We start from the raw sequence: 14,085 nt of genomic DNA, 5'->3' as shown, positions 1-14,085 counted from the left end.
TCACTGATGTGGTTTTATGTCATTTAAAAACTACTGAACGCTAACCCAAAAGGAAAATAAACATTTTCCCAAATTTTCTAATTTAAAATTAAGCATTATCTATAATTGACCAACCATCCTTGCCTAAAGGCAAAATAGTGGGCCATCAGGGGAATTGCCAAGGAGGGGAGGGTTACATTTCTGGGTTTCTCAAAGCAAAAGGGAGAATGAGCTCTGATTATTGTTATTTTTTTCACAGTTGGATGACATACAGGAATTCCATTGATTTTTGTCAGTGTCATGAGTATCCCTTGTAAATACAAACGATTGCACAGGCTTATTAGAATATTCCTCCTGCGATTTGCTTTTCTGTATTGTAATTTTTAAACCGCTCTATGGAGGTATGCCTGACATACAAAACCCTGCATATATATATAAAGTGTACCATGTGATGAGTTTTGACATATGAACATCCACATGAAATCCAAAATCACAATTAGGGTAAGTAGCACAACCATCACACCCCAAAGTCTACTCTCCTGATCTTTGCTAACCTATGCCCCCTTCTCTCCTCTGTCCACAGACAATCATTGATCTGCACCATAACGATGGTTTATTCCATTCCCTAGAATGTGATATAAATAGAATTGTAGAATGTGTATTCTTCCTTGATTTGGCTTCTTTCACTCAGTGTAATTATTCTGATAGTAATCCATGTTGTTGTCTGTATGAATAGTCTATGGCTGTTTATGGCTGTGTAATATTCCTTGGTGTACACACAGCACGGTGTGTTAATCCATCCACCTGTGGGTAGACATTCGATTTATTTCCAGTTTCTGGCAATTACCAATAAAGCTGCTATAGATATTCATGGCCATGTCTCTGGACATGGGCTTTCATTTCTCTTTGTAAATGCTTTTAGTAGAATGGTTGGAACACATGGTGGGTTTAGACTTAACTTCTTAAGAAACTGCCACACAGTTTTCCAAAGTCCTCGGAAACTTTTTGCATTCTCACTGGCACTGGGTGAGAGTTCCAATTACTCCATGTCCTTGCCTACTCTTGGTGTGGTCAGTATTCTTTATTTTAGCCATTCCAGGGTTGTGTAGCACAGTAGTCCTCAGCCAGGGACAATTTTACCTCCCCAGGAACATTTGGCAATGTCTTGAGACATTGTCTACTATTACATTTCAGGGAGAGGGAGAGTGACCTTGGCATCTGGTGGGTGGAGGCCAGGGATGCAGCTAAATATCCTACAATGCACAGGACAGTCCCTGACCACAGAATTATGAGGCCCAGGATGTCAATAGTGTGAGGTTGAGAAATCTTGCTGTAGTGGTATCTAATTAAGGCTTTAATTTGCATTTTCCAATGGCTAATGATGCTGACCATCATTTTACATACTTAGTTTTTAAAATACCATTTACACTAGCATAAAAAATATGTAATACTTAGGGATAAATTTGACAAAAATGTACAAGACCCGTACATTGAAAACTACAAAACCCTGCTGGGAGAAACTAAAGAAATAAATGGAGAGACATATCATGTTCATGGATTTGAAGATTCAGTATTGTTAAGAAGTTAATTCTTACTAAATTGGTAGATCCAGTGGATTTGATCAGGAGATCAAATCCTAATAGGTTTTTTTTGTACAAATTGGCAAGCTAGTTCAAAAATTACTTGGAAATGCAATGGACCTAGAAAAGGTAGAGCAACTTTGAAAAGGAAGAACTAAGTTGGAAGATATACAATATCTGATTTCAAGGCTTATTACAAACTTGCAGGAATCAGGTATTGATGGTATTGGAGCAAAATATATATTTAGATCAAGAGAACAGAAGAAAGAGCCCAGATCAGAATATATACAGTCAATGGGTTTTAAGCTAAAGTGCCAAGATGAAATGACAGCTTTTCCCTAAATGAGGAAAAGATAATTTTTTCAACAAAAATAACTGGAACAACTAGCTAGATAGCTATCTACAAAAAAACCAAAAGAACAACAAAAAAACCTTGACATTTCCTTCATGTCACATACGAAACTTAACTCAATGTGCATTATAAACCTAACTTAAACTATTGAATTTCTCGAAGAAAGCCTAAGAGGAAATCTTAAGTGACCTTGGGATTGGCAAAGCTTTCTTAAATAGAACACCAAAAGGTGGAGGTTTAAAAGAAAAGAAGTCATTAAATTGGAGTTCATGAAAATTTAAAACGTTTGCTCTTCAAAATACATTGTTATAAAATGAAAAGGCAAGCCAGGTACTGAGAAAAATAATTGCAAAACATATATCCAACAAAGAACTTTTACCTATATTAATATATAAAGAACTTTAAAAATTAAAAAAAAAAGAACTTTAGAAATCAATAATAAGTCAAACAGTTTTTCTCCACCCTCATTCCCAGCTGCAAATGGGCAAAGTTTTGAACAGACTCTTCACCAAACATGATAGCAAATGGTAATTATTGAGCTTTTCAAGCTAGTGTTAATTTTTTTTAAGATGTATTTATTTATTTGAGAGAGAGAAGGGGAGAGAGAGAGAGAAAGAGAGAAGGAGCAGTGGGGGAGGAACAGAGGGAGAGGGAGAAGCAGGCTCCCTGATGTGGGGTTCAATCCCAGGACTCTGGGATCATGACCCAAGCCAAAGGCAGACGCTTAACCGACTGAGCCACCCAGGTGCCCCTCAAGCTACTGCTAATTAATGAAACCATAGACCACTCTGTTAACATGGGTAAAAGTAACATCAGCAAAATAAAAAGAAAATGGCTCCCTCTTTCCCTACAGCCACCAAAAAGCTGATATTATTCTACTCCAAAAATTTTATTCCTGAAAATATTTTTTTTCGTAGAAACATGTTGTATACATGTGCCTTTACAAAAAGTATGAAGTGCAGCAGAATCTGATAAACACATTCATTCATGAAACAACACTGTACTTACTAATGCACAAGTACTATTCTTACAAACATCTCCTTTTCATGTGCATTGAATTGTGTGTCTTAAATGCAGTTACAGGGTAGCAAATGTGAAAATACTATTTTTTTATAAAAGCAATCTTGAAAACACCTGGACCTCAAGGACTGTTGCATCCTATGAAAATAGTCTTTAATACTAGTAAAAAGTTTGTAATTTTGGTTTTCTTATTAAATGACTTTGCTGATTTTAATATATGTTATACATCTCTGTTTCTAAAAGACACAAGTATGTGTGAGGTTTTAGTTTTAGTTTTGTTATACAGAAGGAGAATTACTGGTGCTGCCTTCTTCCTTCACATGCTTGAAGGCTAATAACTCTGAGTCTGTTGAATTACTTATTTAAACAAGAGGTTTAGAATCTTTGCTTCATTTTGATAAATATCCTGAGTCTTAAAAGTGAACCATATGATGTTAGGTGTTACAAAAATCAGATTACAAAATATCTGAGCAAGATGCAAATTTAGGTCTCTGCAATTTTTTAGTATTAATTACTGCTTCCATTATAGGATAACATACTATTGTAGCGCTCTACAACACAAAAAAAGGGAATAGATCATTTGTGATCATTATATCCTGACACTAACAATATTAGCATTCTTATGCTTTCTGGGCCAGTATTTTTGCCTGTGAATGCTGAGGCATGGTTCTAGCTGTCATCATGATGTATATGGGTTTATCTATGCATATTTTATAAAGGTCTAATTGTAGTGTGCATATAATTTTATACCTTTTTCAACCGTACTTTCTTTTGTAAGTACTATATATGTATATTATTGTAAGACTTATTAATCGTCACTTAATGACAAACAAATTTTCCACCTTGTGATGCCATAAACATATACACATACAAACAGTGCCAGAGTGGAAACTAAAAACATTAATTTCATGAATGAAAATGAATGTGCCATATTTAGTGCAAGCATTCCCTGACTTCTAGGTTTTAGGTTGTTTTCCATTTTTTGCCATGATGAATTATGCTGCAATCATGATCTTTGTGCACCTAAATCTTTTTTTCGTATTTTAAATTCGTTCTCTAGAAGAACTCTGACAAATCAATTTATTATATTATAGGTTATGAATTTTATAATTCTTGACAAATTATGCTTTTCCAGATGATTGTAATAATTTACACATATATAAACAATATCTAAGAAATCTCATCTTGTCCCAGTTGGCCATATCATTAATTTATCCTGTGTTGACTGAGTGGACAAAAAAAGAATGCCATTTGGGGGCACTTGGGTGGCTTAGTCAGTTAAGCATCTGACTCTAGATTTCGGCTCAGGTCATGATATCAGGGTCGTGAGATGGAGCCCTGGGTCAGGCTCCGCACTGGGCATGGGGCCTGCTTGAGATTCTCTCCCTCTCCCTCTGCCCCTCCCCCTGGCTCGTGCTCATGCGCGCGCTCTCTCTCTCTCTCTCAAAAAAAAAAAAAAGCCATCAAACTTTAATTTGCATTTCTTTCTGTATAAGTAGGGTAAACAGAATTCTCACAGTTACTTGTAAATATTTTGTCCCTAAATGAAATATATATATTGATATCATTTGCTTATAGAGTTTTAAAAATTAAACTCAGTTGTTGGTATAAGAAAGATATTTAACTTGTCAAATTTGCAATGAATATTTTACCAAATTATTTAATTTTATTGCCTTTAAACATATAGACGTTTAAAAGTTTTATGTACTCACATCTAACTATGTGTGTATGTGTGAGTGTTTTATTTCTTTTCATTTTATAAATTCCAAGCCTGGAAAATTATCCCTTTTCTAGAATTAGAATAAATGTTTGATTTTATTTCATACTTTTTGAAAATTTCTTTTACATTTTTAAAATTGTGAGCCGGGCATATAAGAAAGGGCTTAAAATACATATGTACAATTTAAAAAATAATTATAAAGTGAACATCTCAGTGACTACCAACTGATTCAAGAAATCTAGTATTTCTAGTACCCAAGAAATCCCTTATGTGGCTCCCTGATCACAAACCTTTCTTTCCCCTCTTGGGGGGTCCATATCAACTATCCTGACTGTGGTGAAAGTAAGCTTCTTACTCTTTAAACAAGAATGATTTGCTCCTTATGTATGTAATGTAAGCAATTTGGTTGACCTATTTTTACCCAATAGATGACACCAGACTAGACATATTGTTTATGTCTTGCTTCCTTTGCTCAACATTATGTGGCTGACTCACCCACACCATTGCATATGGCTATGGTTAAGGTCTCTTCCTTGGCTGTATACTACGCATTCCACTGTTGGTGCAATTTCCAATGGCTTCAGCTTAGGGCCCTTATGAATAAATGCAATGAGGAAAAATCTTATATGTGTATTCTGGTACAAAGGGGCAAGATTTGCTCCAGGATAAATATCTAGGAGTAGAATTGCTGGCTGTAGTGTGTGTCTTCAACTTTTATGATACCAAATTGTTTCCAAAGCAGATATACTAATTTACACTACCACCAACAGTACGTAAGAGTTCCCTCGCTCTACACTTAATATTGTGAGAACTTTTCATTTTTTTGTCAGTCTAGTAAGTATGAAACGGTAACTTGGTGTGGTTTTAGTGTGGAGTTTCCTGATTATTAATTAGTTTGCATACATATTCATGGTTTTGGCTATTTTTATTTTCTCCCTTGTGAAGTGCATGTATAAGTCTTTTGGCCATTTTTAATTGAGATACCTGGCTTTCTTATCGATTTATAACAATTTCATATTCATCTCAACACTAGTGCTTTATCTACTATACATATTTTAAAAATTGTTTCCCATTCTGTGGCTTATTTTTTCTTTAAATCTCTTTTTGGGTATTATTTGATCAATCAGAGGTCGTAATTGTAATGAACTTCCTTTTTTATCTTGTTTAAAAAATTCTTTCCTACCCTAGAATTATCATAAAGATAACTTCCTTTATTATGATTCTAAGCACTTTCAGGTTTTGTCATCTTGTATTTGGGTTTATAACCCACCTGGAACTGACTTTTAAGCAGAGTTTCACAGAGGAGTCCTGTTATGTTTTGTTACTGATGAAGAACTGTTTTTTATCATTCTGTTTTTCCCCTCTGTACAGAATAGGAAGTTACATACTATGTTTCTATTCCTTTAGCAGTTACACCAAACATTCCAACATGCATACTTCACTTATCACCGTCTTGAGTTAATCAGTACCTTTATTTGTCTCCTGGACATTACTAAGAATTTTTAAGTCTTGGGTCCCTTTTTCCTTCCATCCAAAGTTGTAGGTTATCCTCTTCTTCTGGTTTTATACAGTTAATGTTTGTTTAAATTTCTCTTTGCACTTTCATGCAAATTAGACTTCCCATCTGAGACCATCTGAAAAATATTCCTCAGCATTACACTTAGCAAGAGTCTCTCAGCTTCTGCTTGTCTAAAATATTTTTATTTTGCCCACCTTTGAAGATATTTTCACTGGGCATAGAATTCTACCTTGGCAGTTACTTTTTTTACAGAACATTAAATACATCAAACATCTGCCTTCTATGATTGATTTTGATAAGGGAGCTTTCTGTTTGTCATTCATTTGAATGTAATCCGTTTGTTTTGTTTGACTGCTTTAAGATGCTCTGCGTCTTTGGTGTCTGCAGTTTCACTATGGTTTTTCCAGTGTGGATTCCTGTGTTTTACTCTGCATGTGATTCACTGGGATGCTTGAATCTCCAGATCAGTGTCTTTCGTCACTTCTGGTAAATTCTCAGATATGATCTCATGAGACATCGATGATGCTCTGGTCTCTCTCCCCCCCATTTTTCTGAAATTCTGATTAGATATATGTTAGATCTTCTTACTCCCTTTCACATGTCTTCGTCTTTATTTTGTATTTCTTAATTTTATGTCTGTCAGTGTTACACCCTAGATACTTTCTTCTTTTAGTTCACTAATTCTCTCATCGGAGGCATCTAATCTCCTCTGTGTGTGTGTGTGTGTGTGTGTGTGTGTGTGTGTGTGTGTGTGTGTGTGCTTTGTTTTGTTTTCTTCAACTGTTTCATTTTCTGGTTTGTTTTTTGTTTAGGAAGGTCTATTTGGTTCTCTTTCAAACATACTGGATCATTTTAATATTTTCTATTGTCTATAAGTTTTACCTTTCATTCCTTTAAACACAGTCGGTATAGTTGTTTTAAAATCTGTGTCTGGGGGCGCCTGGGGGGCTCAGTCAGCTAAGCATCTGCCTTCAGCTCAGGTCATGATCTCAGGATCCTGGGATCAAGCCCCAAGTCGGGCTCCTTGCTCAGCAGGGAGCCTGTTTCTCCCTTTCCCTCTGCCCTCTGGCCCCCACTCATGCTCTCTCTCTCATGTTCTCTCAAATAAATAAACTTTTTAAAAATAAATAAATAAAATAAAATAAAATCTGTGTCTGATAGTTCCAGTAATGTGAAGTACTTAAAGACCTGTTTCTACTGGTTCTTTGTTTCCTTGCATAGTTTAATTTTTTTTTTTTTTTTTTTTTTTTTTTTTTTATTGAGAGCTGCTCATTTTCCTTAGAAAACTTGTTTGGGGAACACTTGGAGACCTAGGAGGAAAGAATCCTCTAGGGAGGATTCATGTTTGGTTTTGCCATGAGGTGTTTTTCCAGTTGGGGGCCACTTCAATCTCGATTCATAAATTTAGCGTTTTTGTGCCATGCAGGTGTTAGAACTGGGACTGAAAACCCATGGCAGACTACATCTCAAGGATTCTGTTGCCGTTATGTTCAACACCGAAGCGCGTCTGCTTGCATTCCCCTGGCGCTGAGGAGGACGGGAGAGATTTCTTCTGGTTCATCCTCCCTCTGAAGGTGGGTGCTTCAGTGCCCCAGCTTGATGAGCACATGGTCTCACATCACACACCCAACCTGGAAGCCTTGGCTTTAGTTTCTCTGCCCCACAGCTTGAGGGCTGACAACTGAGACTCAGGATCCCCTGGTTGGGCAGACGCCCTTGAGGCAAAAGAAGGCTTCCAGCTCTGCTTCCTCCTGTTCACTTAAATTTTGACTTTGACTTAATAATTCCTTATCTTTTTGTCAGTTTTTTGTCACATTTAAGAAGGACTTTTTTTTTTTTGTATTTTATTCAGAACTGGAAAGAGTTTGGTTAAAATAATTCAGCCTGCCATAGTATCAGAGATGGAAAAGTCTCATTTGCTCTTTGTCTTTCTAACTTACATTGGTGTCTGGTGAGGGATCAGCACACAAAATTATTTTTTCCCCTCCCACTGCTAAACAATGACCTCAACACCATACATTGATTAATCCATTCTTGATTGTGACACTTAATTTTCACATAATACATTTATATAAATAATTTGCCTCCTTTCTGTGTTTTACTGATTCACTAATCCCATTCTCTAGTCTTGGATGAGTCTCATAATTTTTTTGTGATTACTCAATGTTTACAATATACTCTTATATCTCAAAGTGCTAAGTTCTTCTTTCTTATTCTTCTCCAGATTTTTTTAAAAACTATTATTAATGGATATTCTTCTAAATGAACCTTAGAATTATTTCCCCAAGTTATGAGTATAATTCCTCTGGAACTGTTTTGAACAATATTAGACCTATAAATTTATTAGAAAGAATTGGCATTTAATAAATCTCGGGCTTCCTATCCAAAATCAAGTCATGTCTATTTATCAACACTTATTCAGAACGTCATTTACATTTTAATAGACTGCTATGGTTTTCTTTATTTCTGACACTACTTGTTAAAATCATTCCTATTATCAATTCATATATTTTGTTGCTATTGTGAGTAGGATCATGTTTTCATTATATTTTGTAAGGTTATTTCTGATGTGTTAGAATGCTCTTGCTTTTCTAAATTTCCTTGTCTCTAGGGGTATTTATGAATTCTCATATTGATCATAGTTGATTTTAATAAACTTTTCTGTGCGATCTACATATACACAATAATGTAATCTACATTTTTTTTTCCTTTCAGACTTAACACGAGCCCGAACTTCCAAAACAATCTTCAATAATATTAATGTTTTGGTTCCCTATTTTATTGGTGATTCCAAGCATGTTTAACTAATAAATATATTGGCGCTTAGCACATTGAATGTTTTAAATCCATTGTGACATTTTATGTGGCACTTCATGCTCCAACCCTAAAAAGAAACTCAAGAAGCCTTGGTCCCACACTATACAACCCAGCAGATGTAGACAGCATGGCCCCTGAAAAACCTAGATGATACAACCAATGGTTAAAAAGAAGCTGGTTGAACGATAAAAAAGAGGTCTTTGTTTTGTTGTTTTGTCTATTTTTTGTTTCTAGAAACTGAGAAAAATAGGTACAATGGAAGTAACATAGCTGAATGGGTGTAGAGGGTAGAGATTGATGAGGATGAGTGAGCTTAGAAAAAGAAAGACCAGGCTCCTAAGGCAGGTGGATAAGAGGGAACTAAGTGGAAAGTTTACATTGCTATTAACTATCATGTTTTGATAATGAACTGAGTGCATAGATGGCATTGCGCATACGAGAACGTATAGGCCCACTGATGGAGCGCTGGGCATCTCTGTTTCTAGATCGAGGTCCCTGGAAGCTCAGTCTGAGGAGACAGTCTTGTAAACATGCAGGCCGCATCACAGGCCAAATGAATTGGAATAGGAACAAGGGCTGGAAACCTGATCTGAGGAGGCTCCTTGGGGGTTACTCATACAAAGTGAACTTGAAGAAAAGAGAGAGAGAGAGAGAAAGAAAATCGGAGACAAGAAGGAAAACCTTGTACTTGCACTGGGCACAAAAGGTTTTATGCACCAAACTGTAAAAGCTGAATCTGGTAGTCCTGTTAAAATATTATCATTAGACCAGAAGACTTTTCAGAGCATAGAACACACACACCACATTAAATCACCTACAAGCTATGCTTGTAATGCTCTGCATTACACAAAGCATTTCAAAATGAATGGAAACTAAGGCAGCACCTATCCCACCGCATCTACTCATCCTAATGAAATGCTAGCAGCATCCGCCAAGCAAATTGCTTGTTGGATTTCATCGTTATTCGTACATTATTTTTCAATACAATCAATCAGAAAGCATCTTCATCATTCATGAAAACAAGGAACATTTGGGGAGAACGGTTTTTCTCAGACATCCACGGGAAAACTTTCGGGTTGACACCAGGCCGTTCCCTGGCTTTTAGAGAAACTGACCCAGGAATGTCAGTCTGATCTTGCAAGTCTCCTGGCGTCAACACTGGAGATCAGGTTGTTGATGCTATTTCAACGGGAAATGTTTTCCCCCCTTTTTAGCTGTCATCCCATCAAGCCCTACAGGTTCACTTCCTGCCCTGCTTTGCAAACATACCTCTGCTTTTAAAATTCATGAACCACACCCTTATTCATAGTGACCTCGCTTTGGTTCCTTTTCAGTGTCAAAAAAGCCTCCAAGCTTCAGCTTCCCCTGCAGCCACATTCAAAGGCACCGGGGGCTGAGTATGAATTTTTTTACAATATTATCATGTTGACTGAGTCCTGCACATTGTCTTGAAATTGCGGACTGCAGTTTAACTCGTCTAAATTCAATGCAGTGTACTAAGCTTCGGGTGCAGGCACTGTGGAGACCAAGCGAAACGAGACTGCCCCTCCTGGCTGGAGGAGCTTGCAATCAATGGGTCACTAACTGCTGTTCTGTTGATCTGTCATTCCTAAAAAAACACAGGACAAGCATGCCTTCCAGACAGCAGTCCGCCCCAAGCTCAACACACAAATGATTGGGAGATTACATAATCGACGAGCAATTACTTTTTAAAGCAGTCATGTTTGGAAGTTGATACCAAAGAAGCTACACCTGCTCAAATGATGTTTGAAACCACCCCAAGCCATTTTCCTGGTAGACAAAGAAAGAGCATCCTTCTTCTAACAGTCTTTGTGTTCTGTTCTTCCTTCTTTTACTGTTTCCTGTTCCCTTCATGTGCTCCAACCAATATAGTTGCTCCCTTCTCCAAAACCCAAGGTCTCCTAACAAAGGCTGTGCCGAAGTCAGCCTTGAACGTGGGCAGAGTACTCTGAGCTCAGCATGAGGCTGAGGCCAGAAGGGGTGGAGAGGACTGCCTGGAGCACATCAGGAACCCGCCTGGAGGACTGTTTATTTGAGAAGCTTTGACTTGGGCACGGCTGGCCTGCGGCTTGGTGCCAGAAGGGGGCGGAATTGACTGAACTTGTTTCATTGGAATATCCAAGCAACTGCCATCAACTGAGGACCAGGGGAGTGCCTGCGGCAGACACAGCAATCTGCCTTCCCGAGACTCTAGAAGGGTCCACACCCACCAGGCTGCTCAACACTCCAGGTGTCGGCTGTAGATTGAGACAAGGCACCTCCTTCTGCACTGGTGACTCATTCCTGGCTAGCCGGAGCCCCGCCGAGGACCTGAGCTTTGCCCACAAGTTGCACGCCATGTTAAGCAAAACTCTTACATACATTATACAACACAAATATCTCACCACTGAGTCTTTCATCTTCTTGGGGAGAGGGTCTGCGGCCAGTTCTTCCAGGTTTTGATGTAAACATTTAGGAAGCAATCTACAATGAATAAAGGACCTGAAAAGGAACAGATGCACAGCTTTTACTTTTTAAAATATGTGCATATTACAGTGTTCGAGGTAAACTGCCTCACCTGATACCTCACACTCCCAAATGGCAAGAGCAAGGGCTCTCTCCTTTAACGAATTCATAATAAAGGAAAAGAGGTACAGAGTCAAGTCATCACAAATATTCTGTTTTGATTTTCAGATTCCCTCCTCGTTGAAGGAGTCAAGTACGGGGTATGGGCACCCCAACTGCCGACAGCTAAGCTCACAGAGACTCTCTGTTTTGGTCAGCCTGCCAGGGCTTCATCCTCACAAGGAAATGGCAAGAAAATTCAAAACATCAGCAAAATATTTGACAGGAAAAGCTAGGCAAACCATATTTAATTTTTGTCCATTTCCTGTGCCTTTCATTTTGCTGCACACAGGCAGCCTAAAATGATGGTTTCTCTGGCCCCCAAAGAGCTATGGCTATCTTAAGTCCAAATCTTCCATAAGTTTGGAAAAATCACACGAGATGATTGATTATCTGATCACTCACGATCAGTTGGTTGATATCGGACACTCTGGCAACATTTCCAAGCATTTCCACTTCCAAAGTGCATATTTCTCAAAGATTTAAAAGACAAGATTAAAGGGAAGATAGGAAAGTATATTTCAAGTGACTGAAGATGATTATTAAATACATTTTAAATGTAGACACGAACTTCACTTTGAACCCAGAGGGTTTGTGTTGGCAACACAAAGCAACAGAACAAAAGACAAACCTTTCAGAGATGCCAGTCTAGTGTGTCCTCAGAGGAACCGCCTAGCGATGCTGCTTAATGGACCCCAAAAGGAGCCTGGTTGAGGTGGGAGCTGCCCACATAGTTCACCCAAGGGAAAGTCAAAAGCAGCACTTGGGAGCTAAAAGCCCTCTGTTCCCGACATTGTGCATTTTACTACCAAAGCAGGAGAGCAAAGGTGAAATGTGCGCTGAAAGTTGACCCTTGATTTTCATTAGTGTTTGGTCCATCCTGCCTTTCTCCTACCCTCCCCCAGTGGTTGGCTAGGTGAGCAGCCAAGAGTCCAACCCCTCCGAGCACCGCTCGGCCCTTTCCCCTCTGTGACAAGGCGGGGCGGTGGGAACCAGGCACAGCTGTGTGTGCCCCTTACTCACAGGAGCACAGAGGGGTCACTACTCTGCCTGCTCAGATGGTAGGAAAGAGCAACCAAGAGGCCACAGAAGGCTGAAAACAGCGCCGGGATGTGCTGTGTGCTCCACGGTTCCTAAGGAAAAGACATCAGATACCAAGTCATTCCAAGGGGTGGTGCAACACATCAGGATCACTACCTACAAAACACTTGGGTGTGTGGCCCCGAGGTCCAGCCAGATGGATATGGTGTCCTGTGATTACTCCTGCCAGTGGACATACCAACACCTAAGGGACACACAGAAACTTTGCCTATTTATGCACATTGATTTTTTAAAAAATTTTCTAATCTTATTTAAATTCAATTAATTAACATATAGTGTATTAGTTTCAGATGTAGAGTTCAGTTATTCACCAGTTGTGTATAACACCCAGTGCTCATTACATCATGTGCCCTCCCTAATGCCCATCACCCAGTTACCCCATCCCTCCAGCCACCTCCCCTCCAGCAACCCTCAGTCTGTTCCCTATAGTTAAGTCTCTTTATGGTTTGTCTCCCTCTCTGGTTTTGTCTTATTTTATTTTTCCCTCCCTTCCACTATGCTCCTCTGTTTTGTTTCTTATATTCCACATATGAGTGAAACCATATGATAATTATCTTTCTCTGATTGACTTAGTTCAAGTTCCATCCACGTCATTGCAAATGGTAGGATTTCATCTTTTCTGATGGCTGAATAATATTCCATTGTATGTACATATGCCACCTCTTTATCCATTCATCTTTTGATGGACATCTTGGCTCTTTCCATACTTTGGCTATTGTGGACATTGCTGCTATAAACACTGGGGTGCAGGTGCCCCTTTGGATTCCTACATTTGTATCTTTGGGGTAAATACCCAGTAGTGCAATTGCTGGGTTGTAGGGTAGTTCTATTTTCAACTTTTTGAGGAACGTCCATACTGTTTTCCAGAGTGGCTGCACCAGCTTGCATTCCCACCAACAGTGTAGGAGGGTTTCCCTTTCTCCATAACCTTGCCAACATTTCTTGTTTTCTGACTTGCCAATTTTAGCCAATCTGACTGGTGTTAGGTGGTATCTCATTGTAGTTTTGATTTTTATTTCCCTGAGGCCGAGTGATGTTGGCATTTTTTCATGTGCTTGTTGGCCATTTGTATGTCTTCTTTGGAGAAATGTCTGTTCGTGTCTTCTGACCATTTCTTGACTGGATTATTTGTTTTTTCAGGTGTTGAGTTTGATAAGTTCTTTATAGATCTTCGATACTAGCCGTTTATCTGATAAGACATTTGCAAATATCTTCTCCCATTCTGTAGGTTGTCTTTTGGTTTTGTCGACTGTTTCCTTTGCTGTGCAAAAGCTTTATATTTCAATGAAGTCCCAATAGTTCATTTTTTTTTAAAGATTTTTTTATTTATTTGAGAGAGAATGAGAGATAGAGAGCATGAGAGGGAAGAGGG

The 14,085-nt window shown here is 38.4% G+C and overlaps 1 protein-coding gene across 3 annotated transcripts in view; it reads right to left on the bottom strand.

Annotated features, from left to right (window-relative positions):
* Window positions 1-14,085, bottom strand: part of PCNX2 (pecanex 2) — a 297,035-nt gene that overhangs the window by 147,158 nt on the left and 135,792 nt on the right. For 2 of the 3 annotated variants that reach the window (XM_027596146.2, XM_027596147.2), the window contains exons 16-17: window positions 12,636-12,745; window positions 11,393-11,489 (exon numbers count right to left, since the gene is read on the bottom strand). The exons of the other annotated variant lie outside the window; for it this stretch is intronic. In XM_027596146.2, coding sequence (XP_027451947.2) covers window positions 11,393-11,489; window positions 12,636-12,745 — 207 coding nt within the window. The remainder of the gene's footprint in view (window positions 1-11,392; window positions 11,490-12,635; window positions 12,746-14,085) is intronic. 3 annotated transcript variants of the gene reach the window in all.

Source organism: Zalophus californianus, chromosome 15 (assembly GCF_009762305.2).
Source record: "Zalophus californianus isolate mZalCal1 chromosome 15, mZalCal1.pri.v2, whole genome shotgun sequence".
In the NCBI taxonomy this organism is placed as follows: Eukaryota; Metazoa; Chordata; class Mammalia; order Carnivora; family Otariidae; genus Zalophus; species Zalophus californianus.
The sequence above is the reverse complement of the archived record's forward strand: the minus strand, read 5'-3'. Positions and strand labels throughout refer to the sequence as shown.